Here is an 18,734-nt window from a genome sequence, read left to right as displayed (position 1 = left end):
GTATCATGTCATCTGCAAACAGTGACAGCTTTACTTCTTCTTTTCCGATTTGGATTCCTTTTATTTCCTTTTCTTCTCTGATTGCTGGGACTAAAACTTCCAAAATTATGTTGAATAAGAGTGGTGAGAGTGGGCAACCTTGTCTTGTTCCTGATCTTAGTGGAAATGCTTTCAGTTTTTCACCATTGAGGATGATGTTTGCTGTGGGCTTGTCATATATGGCCTTTATTATGTTGTGGAAAGTTCCCTCTATGCCTACTTTCTGCAGGGTTTTTATCATAAATGGGTGTTGAATTTTGTCGAAAGCTTTCTCTACATCTATTGAGATGATCATATGGTTTTTCTCCTTCACTTTGTTAATATGGTTTATCACGTTGATTGATTTGCATATACTGAAGAATCCTTGCATTCCTGGAATAAACCCCACTTGATCATGGTGTACGATCCTTTTAATGTGCTGTTGGATTCTGTCTGCTAGTATTTTGTTGAGGATTTTTGCATCTATGTTCATCAGTGATATTGGCCTGTAGTTTTCTTTCTTTGTGACATCCTTACCTGGTTTTGGCATCAGGGTGATGGTGGCCTTGTAGAATGAGTTTGGGAGTGCTCCTCCCTCTGCTATATTTTGGAAGAGTTTGAGAAGGATAGGTGTTAGCTCTTCTCTAAATGTTTGATAGAATTCGCCTGTGAAGCCATCTGGTCCTGGGCTTTTGTTTGTTGGAAGATTTTTAATCACAATTTCAATTTCAGTGGGTGTAATGGTCTGTTCATGTTTTCTATTTCTTCCTGATTCAGTCTTGGCAGGTTGTGCCTTTCTAAGAATTTGTCCATTTCTTCCAGGTTGTCCATTTTATTGGCATAGAGTTGCTTGTAGTAATCTCTCATGATCTTTTGTATTTCTGTAGTGTCAGTTGTTACTTCTCCTCTTTCATTTCTAATTCTATTGATTTGAATCTTCTCCCTTTTTTTCCTTGATGAGTCTGGCTAATGGTTTATCAACTTTGTTTATCTTCTAAAAGAATCAGCTTTTAGTTTTATTGATCTTTGCTATCGTTTCCTTCATTTCTTTTTCATTTATTTCTGATCTGATGTTTATGATTTCTTTCCTTCAGCTAACTCTGTGGTTTGTTTGTTCTTCTTTCTCTAATTGCTTTAGGTGCAAGGTTAGGTTGTTTATTCGAGATGTTTCCTGTTTCTTAAGGTAGGATTGTATTGCTATAAACTTCCCTCTCAGAACTGCTCTTGCTGCATCCCATTGCTTTTGGGTCATCGTGTCTCCATTGTCATTTGTTTCTAGGTATGTTTTTATTTCCTCTTTGATGTCTTCAGTGATCACTTCATTATTAAGTATTGTTTTGCCTCCCTGTGTTTGTATTTTTTATAGATATTTTCCTGTAATTGATATCTAGTCTCATAGCCTTGTGGTCGGAAAAGATACTTGATAGAATTTCAGTTTTCTGAAATTTACCAAGGCTTGATTTGTGACCCAAGATATGATCTATCCTGAAGAATGTTCCGTGAGCACTTGAGAAAAATGTGTATTCTGTTGTTTTTGGATGGAATGTCCTGTAAATATCAGTTAAGTCCATGTTGTTTAATGTATCATTTAAAGCTTGTGTTTCCTTATTTATTTTCATTTTGGATTATCTGTCCACTGGTGTAAGTGGGGTGTTAAAGTCCCCTACTATGAATGTGTTACTGTCGAGTTCCCCTTTTATGGCTGTTAGTATTTGCCTTATGTATTGAGATGCTTCTATGTTGGGTGCATAAATATTTACTATTGTTATATCTTCTTCTTGGATTGATCCCTTGATCATTATGTAGTGTCCTTCTTTGTCTCTTGTAATAGTCTTTATTTTAAAGTCTATTTTGTCTGATATGAGCATTGCTACTCCAGTTTTCTTTTGGTTTCCATTTGCATGGAATATCTTTTTCCATCCCCTTACTTTCAGTCTGTATGTGTCTCTAGGTCTGAAGTGGGTCTCTTGTAGATACCATATATATGGGTCTTGTTTTTGTATCCATTCAGCCAATCTGTTTCTTTTGGTGGGAGCATTTAGTCCATTTACATTTAAGGTAATTATCGAGATGTATGTTCCTATTCCCATTTTCTTAATTGTTTTGGGTTCATTATTGTAGGTCTTTTCCTTCTCTTGTGTTTCTTGCGTACAGAAGTTCCTTTAGCATTTGTTGTAAAGCTGGTTTGGTGGTGTTGAACTCTCTGAGCTTTTGCTTGTCTGTTTTTAATTTCTCCATCAAATCTGGATGAGATCCTTGCTGGCTAGAGTAATCTTGGTTGCAGGTTTTTCTCCTTCATCACTTTAAATATGTCCTGCCAGTTCCTTCTGGCTTGCAGAGTTTCTGCTGAAAGATCAGCTGTTAACCTTATGGGGATTCCCTTGTGTGTTATTGGTTGTTTTTCCCTTGCTGCTTTTAATATGTTTTCTTGTATTTAATTTTTGACAGTTTGATTAATATGTGTTTTGTCATATTTCTCCTTGGATTTATCCTGTATGGGACTCTCTGTGCATCCTGTACTTGATTAACTATTTCCTTTCCCATATTAGGGAAGTTTTCAACTATAATCTCTTCAAATATTTTCTCAATCCCTTTCTTTTTCTCTTCTTCTTTTGGGATCCCTATAATTCGAATGTTGGTGCGTTTAATGTTGTCCCAGAAGTCTCTGAGACTGTTCTCAGTTCTTTTCATTCTTCTTTCTTTATTCTGCTCTACAGTAGTTATTTCCACTATTTTATCTTCCAGGTCACTTATCTGTTCTTCTGCCTCAGTTATTCTGCTATTGATCCCTTCTAGAGTATTTTTCATTTCATTTATTGTGTTGTTCATCATTGTTTGTTTCATCTTTAGTTCTTCTAGGTCCTTGTTAAATGTTTCTTGCATTTTGTTTGTTCTATTTCCAAGATTTTGTATCATCTTTACTATCATTATTCTGAATTCTTTTTCAGGTAGACTGCCTATTTCCTCTTCATTTATTAGGTCTGGTGGGTGTTTATTTTGGTCCTTCATCTGCTGTGTGTTTTTCTGTCTTCTCATTTTGCTTATCGTACTGTGTTTGGGGTCTCCTTTTTGCAGGCTTCACGTTCTTAGTTCCCGTTATTTTTATTGTCTGCCCCCAGTGGGTGAGGTTGGTTCAGTGGCCTGTGTGGGCTTCCTGGTGGAGGGGACTGATGCCTGTGTTCTGGTGGTTGGGGCTGTATCTTGTCCTTCTGGTGTGCAGGGCCCTGTCCGGTGATGTGTTTTGGAGTGTCTGTGAGCTTAGCATGACTTTAGGCTGCCTCTCTGCTAATGGGTGGTGTTGTGTTCCTGTCTTGCTAGTTGTTTGGCATAGGATGTCCAGCACTGTAGCTTGTTGGTTGTTGAGTGAAGCTGGGTGCTGGCGTCGAGATGGAGATCTCTGGGAGATTTTTGCCGTTTGATATTATGTGGAGCTGGGAGGTCTCTTGTAGACCAGTGTCCTGAAGTTGGCTCTCCCTCCTCAGAGGCACAGCACTGACTGCTCGCTGCAGCACCAAGAGCCTTTCATGCACACGGCTCAGAATAAAAGAGAGAAAGTTGAAAGAAAGAATTAGTAGAAGAAGAAAGAGAGAAAGAACAAAAGCAAGCAAGAAAGGAGGGAGGGAGGCAGGGAGGGAGGAAGGAAGGAGGGAAGGAAGGAAAAAAAGAAAGAAAGAAAATAAAGTAAAATAAAGTAAGATAAAATATAATAAAGTTATTAAAATAAAAAATAATTATTAAGAAAAAAATTAAAATCAAAACAACAACAATAAAAAACGGATGGAGAGAACCCTAGGACAAATGGTGGAAGCAAAGCTATACAGACAAAATCTCCCACAGAAGCATACACATACACACTCACAAAAAGAGGAAAAGGGGGAAATATCATAAATCTTGCTCTCAAAGTCCACCTCCTCAATTTGGGATGATTAGTTGTCTGTTCAGGTATTCCACAGATGCAGGGTGTATCAAGTTGATTGTGGAGCTTTAATCCGCTGCTTCTGAGGCTGCTGGGAGAGATTTCCCTTTCACTTCTTGGTTCGCACAGCTCCCTGGGTTCCGTTTTGGATTTGGCCCCGCCTCTGCGTGTAGGTTGCCGGAGGGCGTCTGTTCTTCGCTCAGACAGGACGGGGTTAAAGGAGCCACTGATTCGGGGGCTCTGGCTCACTCAGGCCGGGTGGAGGGAGGGGCATGGAGTGCGGGGCGGGCCTGCGGCGGCCGAGGGCAGCATGACATTGCAACAGCCTGAGGCGTGCCGTGCGTTCTCCCGGGGAAGTTGTCCCTGGATCCCGGGACCCTGCCAGTGGCAGGCTGCACAGGCTCCCCGGAAGGGGGGTGTGGACAGTGACCTGTGCTCGCACACAGGCTTCTTGGTGGTGGCAGCAGCAGCCTTAGCATCTCATGCGCGTCTCTGGGTTCCGCGCTTTTAGCTGCAGCTTGCGCCCGTCTCTGGCGCTCCTTTAAGCAGCGCTCTTAATCCCCTCTCCTCGCACACCAGGAAACAAAGAGGTAAGAAAAAGTCTCTTGCCTCTTCGGCAGGTCCAGACTTTTCCCTGACTCCCTTCCTGATAGCCGTGGCGCACTAACCACTTCAGGCTGCGTTCATGCCGCCAACCCCAGTCCTCTCCTTGGGATCCGACCGAAGCCCGAGCCTCAGGTCCCAGCCCCGCGCGCCCAGGCAGGTGAGCAGACAAGCCTCTCGGGCTGGTGAGTGCCGGTCGGCCTTGACCCTCTGTGCAGGAATCTCTCCGCTTTGCCATCCGCACCCCTGTGGCTGTGCTCTCCCCCTCCGCCACCCGCAGTCTCCACCCGCGAAGGGGCTCTTAGTGTGTGGAAACCTTTCTTCCTTCACAGCGCCCTCCCAGTGGTGCAGGTTCTGTCCCTATTTTTTGGTCTCTGCTTTTTCTTTTTTCTTTTGCCCTACCCAGGTACGTGGTGGGGGTTTCTTGCCTTTTGGGAGGTCTGAGGTCTTCTGCCAGCGTTCAGTAGGTGTTCTGTAGGAGTTGTTCCACATGTAGATGTATTTCTGGTGTATTTCAGTTATCTGTGGGCTTCTTCAGGTCATCCAGGTAACCATTCCTCATACTATATAAGTCAATTGCAGGGGAACTGTACATCTCCAAACTCTGGAACTCTGCACTCCGGAGGTGCCCCTTTCCACGTGCTGCCTCTCCCCTTCTGCACAGGTCCTAAGCCGATATATTATTATATATATTAAAATTATATGAAATTTAAATTTCAGTGGTTATAAATAAAATTTTATTGGAACACAGCCATGCTCATTCATTTATATATTGTCTGTGGTTGCTTTCACTACAATGATAGGATTGAGTAGTTGTGATAGAAATCCTATAACCCATAAAACCTAACATATTCACTACTTGCCCTTTGCAGATAAAGTTTTCTGACCCTGCTCTAAAACCATAGACTTTCCTCTGCATTGTTCCATGGCTGTTCTCAGAGTGTGTTAATTACAACCTCTATTAGGAGAAGTGAAAAAACAGAGTAATTTCTCTGTGATGATTGTGGTCTTTGGAATCTTTATTGAATCTTGCCACATAAATCTTTGTTCTTTCATATGTCCTAACATGTCTCTAGCTTATTCCAAGAGAATGTCTAATATATTTTACACTATGTTCAGTGACTTAAAATAACAATGAAGAATAAAAAGGAAAATTTCTATTTTTTTGTGATTATGATATATGTAAAACAAATCCTAATATTCTAAGACACTGCACTGCTAAGAAACTCCACTTATCCTATCTATGTTTAATGCTGTAAAGTACTTGAAAATGCAGCCGTGTGTGTGTGTGTATACACACGCATATGGCTTTATTACTTTTCCCTATCATCAAAGAGACTAGATCTGGAAAATATTGCATTTGTTATCTGTGAAGAAAGGGCAAGTTTCTAATAAAACAGAATTAAGTCAAAGACTCAAACTGAGCTAAGAGAACAGTAGAAGGGAGAGATAAGAATGTAAGTAGTGTAATTTACAAAATAGCCAGGACATGGAACCAACCTAAATGTCCATCGACAGATGAATGGATAGAGAAGATGTGGCACATATATACAATGGAATATTACTCAGCCATAAAAAGAAACGAAACTGAGTTATTTGGAGTGAGGTGGATGGACCTACAGTCTGTCATACAGAGTGAAGTAAGTCAGAAAGAGAAAAACAAATACCGTATGCTAACACATATATATGGAATCTAAAAAAAAAAAAAAGGTCATGAAGAACCTAGTTGCAGGGCAGGAATAAAGATGTAGACATAGAGAATGGACTTGAGGACACAGGGTGAGAGGGGGAAGCTGGGGTGAAGTGAGAGTAGCATCGACATATATACACTACGGAATGTAAAATGACTAGTGGGAAGCAGCAGCATAGCACAGGGAGATAAAAGCTCGGTGCTTTGTGATGACCTAGAGGGGTGGGATAGGGAGGGTGGGAGGGAAGCAGACGCAAGAGGGAGGGGTTATGGGGACATATGTATGCATATGGCTGATTGACTTTGGTGTACAATAGAAACTAACATAGTATTGTGAAGCAATTATACTCCAATAAAGTTCTATTTAAGGAAAAAAACCAAGAATGTAAGTAGTGTAGTTGTTGGCTTAAAAAAAATAATTTTTCAAGGCATCATCTGACAAGGATGTGATTCTCTAGAACTCACCCCTTCCAAAATTCCTACCATGTGTGTCAGGACAACAAAAGGATCCCTACTCCAAAACTCAGTACCTCAGAATACCTCAGTGTTATGGAAAGCTTCATACAGTGGCCAACAGCTTAACCAAACATTGTGTATGATCTACCCCTAATTATAGTTTTGGATTCCTCACTCCTCTTCCCAGTGGCTGACCTCAGAAACCACCTCAAAGTTGTTCCTCCTCGAAAATCAACTTCTAGGGTTGTTAGTGTGGTTGACTGTAGTGCCCTTGAGTTTTCCCTGTGTACCAGCTCACACTCTGTTTGCTCTTAGAAAACGCTCATGAAATTCTACCAACATTGTACTACTACCACATTGTACCATCCCCTTTTCACACATAGGACATTCACCTTTGGACAACCTCTGAGATTTCATCTCATAGATCTGAGAATCCTTAGATGTATCTCCTGCCCATGCTTAAGAAATCATGACGAATTCTGTAAATATCCACCAATGATGGCCTTTGATACAGTACCTGTTAGAAAAGCAACATGTAGCATTTACAGGGACCAGTGTACAATGTTACAGTCAGCAAGGGTATCCTCTAGACATCTCGAAGTCTTGACAGCTGTGGATACTTGGTTATTATAGCGCTGCTTCTGCCTTGATCTTTTCTCAGGTCTGCATCTATGTGGGGTTCTCACTTTTATCTGCTTCAGCCCTATTTTTCCCAGGATCCTTGGAAGTCATTGACGAGAAATGTTAAGATTCATGCATCATTTCTCTTTTACTTCTCCTTTATTCCCCAAATACATTTTTAACAATTCTGGTTCCTACATGCCTCTTCTAACTAGCATCTTTCTTTACTCTCCAAACCACTAACTTAGCTTGTCATTTTGAGGCTGTACTGTTACAATTGCCTCCTAAGTAGTTTGTCTATTTCCTATAATCTGGAGCCTATGAACTCATAAGAGAACTATGCATCGGCTTCAAAATGTCTCTAAATCTTCCAAAGTTGTACCTATACATAGCATTCTGAATGACTGAAGGATTAAGAGTGTGGAATATTAATTGTTCATTGAAAAATAAGTGCCTTAGGGTCTGCAGCTTGACTTCCGTTGGCTGAGATGCAATTTTATCGGATCAGGGCTGATACTGACTGATTTTGATATCCTTTTTCTGCACTATTTCTCTGCATGGCACTTATCACTTGCGCCAGTAGGCTGTAACTTCAAAAACAAACAAAAGTGGTCAGGATTTTAGGTCTGCTTCACTGCTGTTGTATTCACTAAGCGGGTGACTTGATTGTTTGGTTAATCAATTAATAAGAAAATTGTGGGGCTGGGAGCTAGTAATGATCGGTCCTGATTAATAGATATGTAACGATTTTAGTATTTGTTTATCGTTGATATGCATATGAATGAGTTTCAAAATACATGAGCTCAGCAGTTCACTTGGTGGCCTAACGGTTAGGATTCCAGACTTTCACTGCCATGGCCTGGGGTTCAATCCCTGGTCGGGGAACTGAGATCTTGTGAGCCACAGGGAGTGGCCAAAAAACAACAACAAAACCTGAGTTGTTATGATTGTCAGGTGATATATGATGTAAAATCTTAGACTGGATTTATCGGTGTTTATTGCTCTGACTTAGGAGTGAAATGAACACCAAAAAGGGTAACGAGCCATGTCAATGACAGAGATGGGGGAGATGTAAATTCCCAGGTGTGATGTAAAGGGTAAAAAAGATGTATATATATATATATATATATATATATATATATATATATATATATATGTATATTTTTATTGCAGTACGCAGGTCTGTCACTGTTGTGGCCTCTCCCGTTGCAGAGCACAGGCTCCGGACGCACAGGCTCAGCGGCCATGGCTCACGGGCCCAGCCGCTCCGCAGCATGTGGGATCTTCCCGGACCAGGGCACGAACCCGTGACCCCTGCATCGGCAGGCGGACTCTCAACCACTGCGCCACCAGGGAAGCCCAAAAAGATGTATATTTATTGTCATGTTTACTAGAAAAAAATATCAAACCTGTGAATTTACTGATACTGTTTAGGGAAAGACTTAGAAAAAAGAAGGGAGGAGTGATTTAAAGAAAAATATTAGGTAAACTATAGTGAGAGGTAATTAAAATGGCAAACCGTCCTGAAGGCGTAGGTGAAACAGAGTTTATAGTCCAGGAAGCACAGGGTTAGGAGTTCAGGTTAACTCCAGATGTGAATTTGGCAATTCATATACATAGTCAACCTCAGCTTCTTCTATAAAATAGAATTATTATCATTGAGTGTTACTTATTTCTTGTAAACATTAAATGAAGCCATATTCAAACACGAAAGTGATTTGTACACTGTAAGAATCTATAGAAACAAATTGCCTTATTAAGTATGGTTAGAAAGGAGACCGGTCAAACTTTAATCCTTGATATGCTGTGGAGCCTCCGAATTTTGCAACAGTGTAAATGTAAACAGAAGTGGAGGAGGCTGGGAAAGGTAGGGCTTAAGAACAGGGGCCTTAGAGGTTTAAAATTAACTCAGTATTGTATTCTGGCTCTTAATTATTTCAGAGTATCACCTGAAAATGGGTATAATTTTAATGCCTACCTCATAAGAATATGTCCGAGAATTAAGCAACACATATAAAGCTCCTGGCACATATATGCTCTGACTACAACAGCAGTGATTATTATTCCTATTATTATTATTAAATAGGGCAAGTTGAACTAGAATTAGTCCCAACATGCCTTTCGAGTTTCTAATAATTCTGGCAGATTAAATAAAAAGTAGAAAATACAGAGAGAACTCTGACACAAAGCAGTTCTAGAAATCTCTCTCATTAAAACCCTTAAAACAAGCAAACATTCCTAACAGGAGTTCTTTTTGAAACTGACAGCAAAAAAAATGACCCCATGTAACCATCCTGGGAAAAAAAAGGAGCATAACATGCTACGGTCATCTTTCTGTGATTCATCCTAGCAAGGGTCTGGGAGTCCAGACCTTGGTTAGAAATTGACAAGAGTATGAAGCCATGAGGTTGATCACCAAGGAGCTTTGGAAGAAAAACTGTGGATGCGAAGAATCCACAAATATGCCGTGTTTCCCAAGCAAGCTTCTAAGTCTAGAGATCACATGTGAATTTTTAACTTAACCATGTCAGCTCTGCAGAACTAAAGACCGTGTTCTCATCACACGTACTTCTAGAGTTACTTCTGAGTCCCTGATTCTAGAATTCGACCATGGTCACTGACTCACTTATTACTAACTATAAATCACTTGAATGTTTAGCTACTGGATATGGGACATTCCTGATGTTTGGCTGAGTGAGGCAGCTGCAGCTTTGTGGCGAAACACTCAGGCTGGAGAGCCAGGTGCCTGGGTTTGAATCAACTTCGGCTTCTCTACTTACAAGCTGGCAATGACCTGTGGTGAGTCACTTACCTTTATGTGCCTAACCTGTAAAATGAAAATGACACAAACATTTTCCTTTTAGGTTTTTTGGTGTTTTGGGTGAGGTTTAAATGAGTCAATATTTGTAAAATGCTTATAGTAGTATTGCCACAGGGTAAACCCCATTGTCATTATAAGAAGTTATTTCCTTAAACCAGCAATCCTCAAAATTTGCTGCATGGGAATCGTCTGGAAGGCTTGTTAACACACAGACGCCAGGCCTCATCCCTGCAGTTTCTGATTCTGTGGGTCTGGGATGGAGCCTGAGAATTTGTGTTTTTTAACAAGGTCCAGTATAATGCCAATGCTGCTGAGCCCGGAACCACAACCTGAGAATCACTGCTCAGAAACGTTCATATCAAATTTTCATCAAAAGTTTAAATGCAGTGTAACTAAAGTGAAAAGGGTCATTTTAGTTACACTAAGTGTTTATGAGTCAAGATATTGGGGGCCCTGTCTCCAATGCAGGCACTATTAAATGAGGTCTGAGGTGCTAGGGGCGATTCTGGAGGCTATCTTCATGGATGGCGGGGGTGGAGATGAGAGAGGGAGATGCAACTCAAACAGAAAAAAAAAAGAAAATAAGAAAAAAAAAAAGTATTTAAACCCAGCGCTCTGGTAACCCCGGAGAGATTTCTCCAGTTGGGTCAAACAGAAAATTCAAACTGCAGGTATCATAGGTTATCATGGCTACCTCTCAGCCTTCAGACAGAACTTTGATGAACCTCAGAATTGAGAACAGCTCGTGGTGATTCAAGCAAGCCCTTAAACCAAAAGATTTACCCACCACCTGTCAACAGGTGGAGGAGGTAAACGTGGGAGTAAAGGCCCCGCGGCTGAAACTGACCTGCCCACCAGCCAGAACGCGCCTGAGAAATAACAGGGAATCGGAGAAAGAGGAGGAAATAAGACAGAAGGCGAGCAGACATCCGCGCCTTCTGAAAAATGAAGATGAGTCTAGTGGTCGTTTATAATCCGCGTGCGATGGAGCCTCGGCGCTGTCCCCAGACACATAAATCAACGTCGCCCCGCCTCGCCTTCCCTCCCTCAGCTCTGGGCGGTCCCTGCGCTCCGGGCAGCTGAGCCCAGCACACGCCGGCAGCGGGAGCCCATTGGTCACCTGCGCTGAGAGGTGAGCGGCTCTGGCAGTCCTTCCCGGGGAAGGGGACAGGACCCATGCCCGGGCCAGGGGCAGCAGAGAGGGGGCTTGGCGTGGGAATGCAGCTAGTCCTGGGGCCCGAGCCAGGGCAGGGCCAGCAGAGCACGCGCCGAAGAGGGGGGAGGATTACAGCAAAAATGAGAAGGTCGCTTCTTCGGTGACTGATGCCAAGCAAAAGACAAACTCTGAGCAAAGATTCACCAGTAGGTGGAGACCCTTATTGTGGGAACTTCTGACAGATTTGCCCAAAAAGGATAAGGGAGGAGAAGCTCCTGGGACTTGGGGGCAAAAGGGAGTGATATTAATACATATATTTAAATGACAACTTTAGGGGGAATTTAAGCACACCGTTGAGGGAGGAGAAAGGACATTTTAAAACCTCCACTTTGCTTTCTGTTTCTGTAGCAACAGTTATAAAGGCACGCTGCTGATTCATGTGAGCTCCGGTTATCTAGCTGCGGCACGGGGGGTGCCTCCAGGTCTCTCTCCAGAGTAATACCCCTGAGCTGCAAGCCAGAAAGACCAAGCCACTGGCTTCACTTTGGAGCAGAGAACTTTTCCTTACTCAGGTTTGGATATGATCTTCCATTTCTTGGGAAGATTTTCAGTCTCTGCCTATGTCAGGAGAGGATTTAGGACCAGGACGGAAGAGCTCAGGTATTGTCAATTTCTATCTATTTCATTATACACATTTTCAGGTTTAAGTCTGTGGGAATCCACTATCTACGTGTTCTTTTAGACTTTTGATTCTCTTTTCAGTAACTCTCAAGTGGGCATACCCGTAACTTCTATTTTTCTAGCTGGATGAGAGAACTGCCTGCATCCTATTCTTTCTTTCTTTGCTTACCTAATGATAAGAAGGTGGAAATGCTGTCTCCAATCATATGACATTTATTTTAAATGTTTGTAACCAGATGGTTACAATGACAAAATTTGTCATGTGATTAATCCTATAGTAAATTTTAATTTGGGCAATATTCTAATAATTCCATCATCTTTCTATATGGAGATACAAGCGATTCAGCATTCATGTTATTTTAAATGTGGTTTATAGCTAAAGGATGGTTGCTGGTAGAATCTAAAACCATTCTATGAAGGTCACTTTTCTTAGAGAAGCATAATAAAGACGTTATTACAATCTTTGTTTATTCTGAATTTCAGGCAAAAGCTAGGTTTGGATCCTTGGGCTTCACCCACATGTGGGTAACAGATACCATTTTTCCAACAAGCTGAGCATATTTCTTCCCTGGTTATGCTCCCCCACCCCCATGGCAGACGTGAGGACGAGGAGAAGGGACCAAGAAAAGAGGCAGAGGGATGTTCTAAGCAGAGCAAAAGCAGACAGCATAATGCCTGCGAGGGGTCAGTGTGGCCCACTGCGGCGCAGGTGCAAGGCTCAAGCCCTCTCAGCTGGTCAGTTACGATTACTTACGGTCATCGTTTGGCAGTGACATGTACAATGTGTCTTTTTTGTCAAGGACTTGAGGACATGTTGGAAAGAGATTTATTCGTCCTTTCAGTGGATTATTACGGCTCTTAAAAATGTTTTTGAAGAAGGTTTGATAAAATGAAAAAACAAACATGTTCAATGATAAAAATGTGTTATGAAATTTCATTTGATCATATATATGCAGTAACATCCAACCCAATATGTAAAATGCTGGAAGGAGTATGGCAAAATGTTATTGATTATATCTGGGTGGTGGGAAGTATGAGTGATTTTATTTTCTTTTTTCTTATTTACAGCTTCTAAATTTTGTGTTGCACATGTATTAGTTTTATAATCAGTTTTTTTAAAGTCTAAAAAACTAAAGCATAAACAGGAAACTAAGCCTTATGTACTTCAGTTGTCACAATATCTCCATTATGGTTTCCACTTTCCTTTTTTAATGAATCTCTAAGTAATAGGGATTGCTGCTTTTCATTAAGAAGTGAAAAGCGGTAAAGGAATTTCACAACAATAAATATCCTGCTTGATCACAAGGATCCATATGAGGCCAGCACACACTATGGCTTTGTAAAGAGTAAGCTTTACCATAAAAGTTGTGAATGAAATTGGCCCCTTACGACCTTTTAGGAAGGTCTCCCAGATTACCAGTTACTGTGTGTGGTCTACTGGAACTTTTCTCAAACCATATTTATAACTCGGAGGTATGATGTTTTTTCAGGATGAAGGTGAAAAGCAGGGGAAGCACCAGCTTACTGGTCTCCTTCGCTGCAGTCTGCCTGGTGGTCTTCCCCGGGGGCAGGGCCTGTCCTCGCCGCTGTGCCTGTTACGTGCCTACAGAGGTGCACTGCACGTTTCGGTACCTGACCTCCATCCCACACAGCATCCCGCCCAACGTGGAACGTATCAATCTAGGGTACGCAGGGGCCCTTGTCTTGCTTCCTTCTCAAGGAGGGATTGATTACACTGCTGACTTGTCCTCAAAACACTTGTGACTTTGGGAGATTAACCACAATTCTTTTTAACAGTATTTCTCTTCTGAAATGAGTACATGAGGATCTTATGCTTGCTGGGGCAATAAAAATTTTTTTTCTGTTAAACTTTTACTAAGAGAAAGTTCTTCTAGAACCCATAGTCACTCGTGGTAGGCTGAGAGGCCCATAGTCACTCATGGTAGGCTGAGAGGCCCATGATTATAGAAAAGCTGCATTCTGGCTACATTTTTGCTGGATAATAATATAGCTCTTGTTAAGAATTAGCGTTATGATATATCAGTAAGAGGTAACAGGACAACTGGAGGCGTCCTCTTATACACAAAAGATATATATGAAAACTCAACTAGATCGTTTTTTAAGGCCCTTGGATTTTTTCTCCATAGAAACCGACTTATTTAAAAGGCTTTAAAAATGCGTAAATTAAATCTGCTAAAAGGCAACTGTATTTTAAAAGTTGATGAAAAACTGTGTGTGTGAATGCACATACAAGCAGACTTAACATTGTTTATTTGACATTAGTGGGCGCCTACTATGGGCCAAACACAATGGTGGTACCAGGGATACAATGATGAACAAGATATATTATTCATTTCTAGAAACCATAGTTAAAGGGAGAAGACAGTTGTATAGTTAGTACAATTTAATAAGAACTATAATAGAGCATACGAAGTGCCTTGGGAACAATCACTAATAATAATAGCTAACACTGTGTCCTGGCATTGAGCTAAGAACTCTTCATGTATGCATTCATTTAATCCTCATAACCCGTTTGAAGTAGGTTCTATTATTTGCATTTTATAGACAAGGAAACTGAGGCACAGAAAGGTTACTGATTTAACCCAGGGTCAGCTCTACTCCCAGGCACCTGAGTTTATACTCATACCCAAAACATTTGGCTTCAGAGCCCAGGTTTCTTAACCATTACTTCATAATGATGAATTATACCTGGGAGAACAAGGGGGCCATGTTATTAGAGAATGGGCTGGGTCTTAACAGTGTTCACAAATAGGGCTAGAGTCAAAGGCATTCCAACCTGCAGGAACAGCATATGTACAAAGGTTTGAAAATGGGAAGGGATGTGGCATTTTCCGGGAATCTGAGTAGGATAATTGTAACTGAGACCGCAAGGGCTGGGTTGGAGGGACTGACCTTCTGTGGCATCTGATGAATTTCAACAATATTTCAAGCATTGGATTATCTCCTTAGAGCACAAGAAATAAAAAGGGGGCGGGGAGTGAAATTCAGTTCTATGTGTGTGTTTGTTGGGTTTTGCTTTGACATTTGAACTTTAGTTGACTTCGCTTATGCCTAGAATGATGTTTTTATTTCAGGTACAACAGTTTGGTGAGATTGACAGAAACGGATTTTTCTGGCCTAAACAAGTTGGAGTTACTAATGCTACACAGCAATGGCATTCACACAATCCCTCCTAAGACCTTCTCAGATTTGCAGGCCTTGCAGGTGAGACTGATGTGGGGAAGGGGCAGGTTAATGCGGTGAGATGTGCCTCCAAAAGCTACCTGTTCCTAGAGAACCCCCAAAATCAACACTCTGTAAATTAGATGTAGACATCAAGGGAAAATGTCAAATAACTGATTTCTTTTTAAATGCAGCTGTATGTGGAAATTAGAATAAGAAAATTTTGATTTTCTCATACCTCAGGCTCATAGAAAGAAAAAAATTATCAATGCCCAAGGATTGCTAAACCTTTAAAATTTAATCCTAAAAGGCCACTTCTAGTCATGTTCATCTGGGAATTGAATGTAGTTTCTAAAAATAATTGCTGTCTTTACATAGAAGTTAGCTTTCTATAGAGCGATATACTTTTAAGTTTCACTTTACTTATGCACTGCCTTATTCAAACACTTTTTTACAGTTATGGGGACTTCCAAGAATGCATCGAATATTGTAAGAATTACCACCCCAGTAGGAAAGAAAGCAAAAGGTAGAAGAAATCTTAGGAACAAGAACAAAGGGAATGCAGGGAACTGCAGGCATAAAGATCAGTATGTCTGCTGTAAGTAGGACTTGAGGCTTTTGAGAAGCTAACTCAATTTTTCAGTAAATTAAAAAATAAAACTACTGTTCAGGGAAAGTACAACCACATCTGATTTTAAATTAGAAAAAAAAATGTTTCCCAAAGCTCCTCATAGAAGAGATACAGTGCAATAAAAAAAAGTCAGTTCTATCCTTAGAAAAGATAAAATGCCAGTGTGCAGTATGAGCCTTTTTCCATCACACTAAGCCTCTGTAAAACCATAGATTTAAGTCTAGGTATGTGATTCTGTTGGTTTGGCTTAATCAGGCTTTATTTGGAATATATATCTTCAGAGGATTAGATGGAATACATTTCATTCATGGAATTCACACATATTTGTTTTCTTGACCAGGTTTTCCATAGATATTGATGAACATTGAGTTTGATAATATTTGGGGCAAAGCTGTTCCATGTTGTCAATTTCAATTTTCTTTGCTTATTAGGGAACTTGGCATTCCAGAAAAACATTCTCAACGGAGATGACAGATTAGGTCAAATTAGGATAATATGATGATAAATCATTGTTTTTGCTAGCATTTCTTTTTCTTTTCTTTTTGGGAGAAGGGGGCGTGTTCAGTTGGTAACTGGAGAAGGAATTGGAGAATACACACACACTACTGAAATATTGAAAAACTTTTAATTTCAATTCAAAATCAATTAAAAATCATATTACTCATAATAGCTAAAAAATAAAAAGCACCCAAATGTCCATTGACTCATAAATGGATACACGAAATATATTACGTGTATACAGTGGAATACAACTCAGTAATAAGAAGGCATGAAGGACCGATATGTGCTACAACAGGGGAGGGTCTTGGAAATATTATGCTAATTGGAAAAAGCCAGACACAAAAGACCACATATTGTATCATCCATTGTTTAAAATGTTGACAATAGGCAAATCCACAGAAACAAAGTAAATTAGTGGTTTTCTAGGGCTAGGAGGAGGGGGGGAATGACTGCTAATGGGTATCAATTTTTATTTTGGGGTGATGAAAATGTCCTAAAATTAGATAGTGGAGATGGTTGCACAACCTTGTGAATATACTAAAAGCCACTGAATTGTACGGTTTAAAAAGGTGGATTTTGGGGACTTCCCTGGCGGTCCAGTGGTTAAGACTTGACCTTGCAGTGCAGGGGGTGGTGCGGGTTTGATCCCTGGTCAGGGAGCTAAGAGCCCACATGCCTTGTGGCCAAAAAACCAAGACAAAAAACAGAAGCAATATTGTAACAAATTCAATGAAGACTTTAAAAATGGTCCACATAAAAAAAAATCTTTTAAAAAAATAAAAAGGTGGATTTTTATGGCATGTGAATTATATCTCAGTAAAGCCATTTTATTTATTTATTTTTAAATTTATTTATTTATTTATTTTTGGCTGCGTTGGGTCTTTGTTGCAGTGCACAGGCTTCTCATTGTGGTGGCTTCTCTTACTGTGGAGCATGGGCTCTAGGTGCATGGGCTTCAGTAGTTGTGGCTCACGGGCTCTAGAGCACAGGTTCAGTAGTTGTGGCGCATGGGCTTAGTTGCTCCGCAGCATGTGGGATCTTCCCGGACCAGGAATCGAACCCATGTCCCCTGCATTGGCAGGCGGATTCTTAACCACTGCGCCACCGGGGAAGTCCAAATGCATTTTAAATGTGAAAGATAAAATCATATTTCTTATGAAAAATTCAGGTTCAAGAAATCTTAAGTTTACTTGAAATGTCAAGATACTTTTGTATATGGTTGAAAATTTCCATAATACGTTTTTTAAAAAGTATACCATATACAAAAATAGAATAATATAATGATCCCCAATGCAGCATCACCCAGCTTCAGTAGTTATCAACACATAACAGATCTTGTTTCACCTGTACCTCCACCCACTACTTTTCTACTTCATTGCATTGTTTTGAAACAAATCTGAGATATCATAATGTTTCATCTATAAGTCCTTCAATACATATGTCAAAGTTATGGAATCTTTTAAAATGAACCATAACATCAGTATTATACCTTAAAATTATAGCAGTAATTCCTCAATATCATAAACTGTTCATGAATATTCTAATTTCCCTGATGTTCTCATACTTGATTTGCAACTCGTTTGTTTGGATTAGGATCCAAACAAGGTACACACACTGCATTGGATTAATCTTAACGTATGTTTTACTATGGATATGATTTTCCTTTTTGTGATAATTCCTTTGACAAAATAAGTGTGTTCTTTTTACTCTTAGGTCTTAAAAATGAGCTATAACAAAGTTCGAAAACTTCAGAAGGACACTTTCTATGGTCTCAGGAGCTTGACACGGTTGCATATGGACCACAACAATATCGAGTTTATAAACCCAGAGGTTTTTTATGGACTCACCTCTCTCCGACTGGTGCACTTGGAAGGGAACCAGCTCACTAAGCTTCATCCAGATACATTTGTCTCCTTGTGCTACCTCCGGATATTTAAAACATCTTTCATTAAGTACCTATACTTGTCTGATAACTTTCTGAGCTCCATCCCTCAAGAGATGGTCACCTATATGCCTGATCTGGAAAGCCTTTATCTTCATGGGAATCCCTGGACCTGTGATTGTCATTTGAAATGGTTGTCTGACTGGATACAGGAGAAGCCAGGTACCTGGACTGTTTCTTTCTTTTTTTTTTTTCTTTATTGGAGTATAATTGCTTTACAATGTTGTGTTAGTTTCCGCTTTATAACAAAGTGAGTCAGTTATACATATACATATGTTCCCATATCTCTTTCCTCTTGCGTCTCCCTCCCTCCCACCCCTCTAGGTGGTCACAAAGCACCGAGCTAATCTCCCTGTGCTATGCGGCTGCTTCCCACTAGCTATCTATTTTACGTTTGGTGGTGTATATGTGTCCATGCCACTCTCTCACTTTGCCACAGCTTACCCTTCCCCCTCCCCATATCCTCAAGTCCATTCTCTAGTAGGTCTGTGTCTTTATTCCTGTCTTACCCCTAG

The 18,734-nt window shown here is 40.5% G+C and overlaps 1 protein-coding gene across 1 annotated transcript in view; it reads left to right on the top strand.

Annotated features, from left to right (window-relative positions):
* Positions 1-13,453: 13,453 nt before the first annotated feature.
* IGSF10 (immunoglobulin superfamily member 10) overlaps positions 13,454-18,734 on the top strand; it is a 37,947-nt gene continuing 32,666 nt past the window's right edge. Inside the window, exons 1-3 of the mRNA XM_032629344.1 lie at positions 13,454-13,647; positions 15,058-15,187; positions 17,991-18,381. Coding sequence (XP_032485235.1) covers positions 13,454-13,647; positions 15,058-15,187; positions 17,991-18,381 — 715 coding nt within the window. The remainder of the gene's footprint in view (positions 13,648-15,057; positions 15,188-17,990; positions 18,382-18,734) is intronic.

This window comes from Phocoena sinus, chromosome 4 (assembly GCF_008692025.1).
Source record: "Phocoena sinus isolate mPhoSin1 chromosome 4, mPhoSin1.pri, whole genome shotgun sequence".
In the NCBI taxonomy this organism is placed as follows: Eukaryota; Metazoa; Chordata; class Mammalia; order Artiodactyla; family Phocoenidae; genus Phocoena; species Phocoena sinus.
Note: the sequence above shows the minus strand (reverse complement) of the source record. Positions and strands in the feature narration are given on the sequence as shown.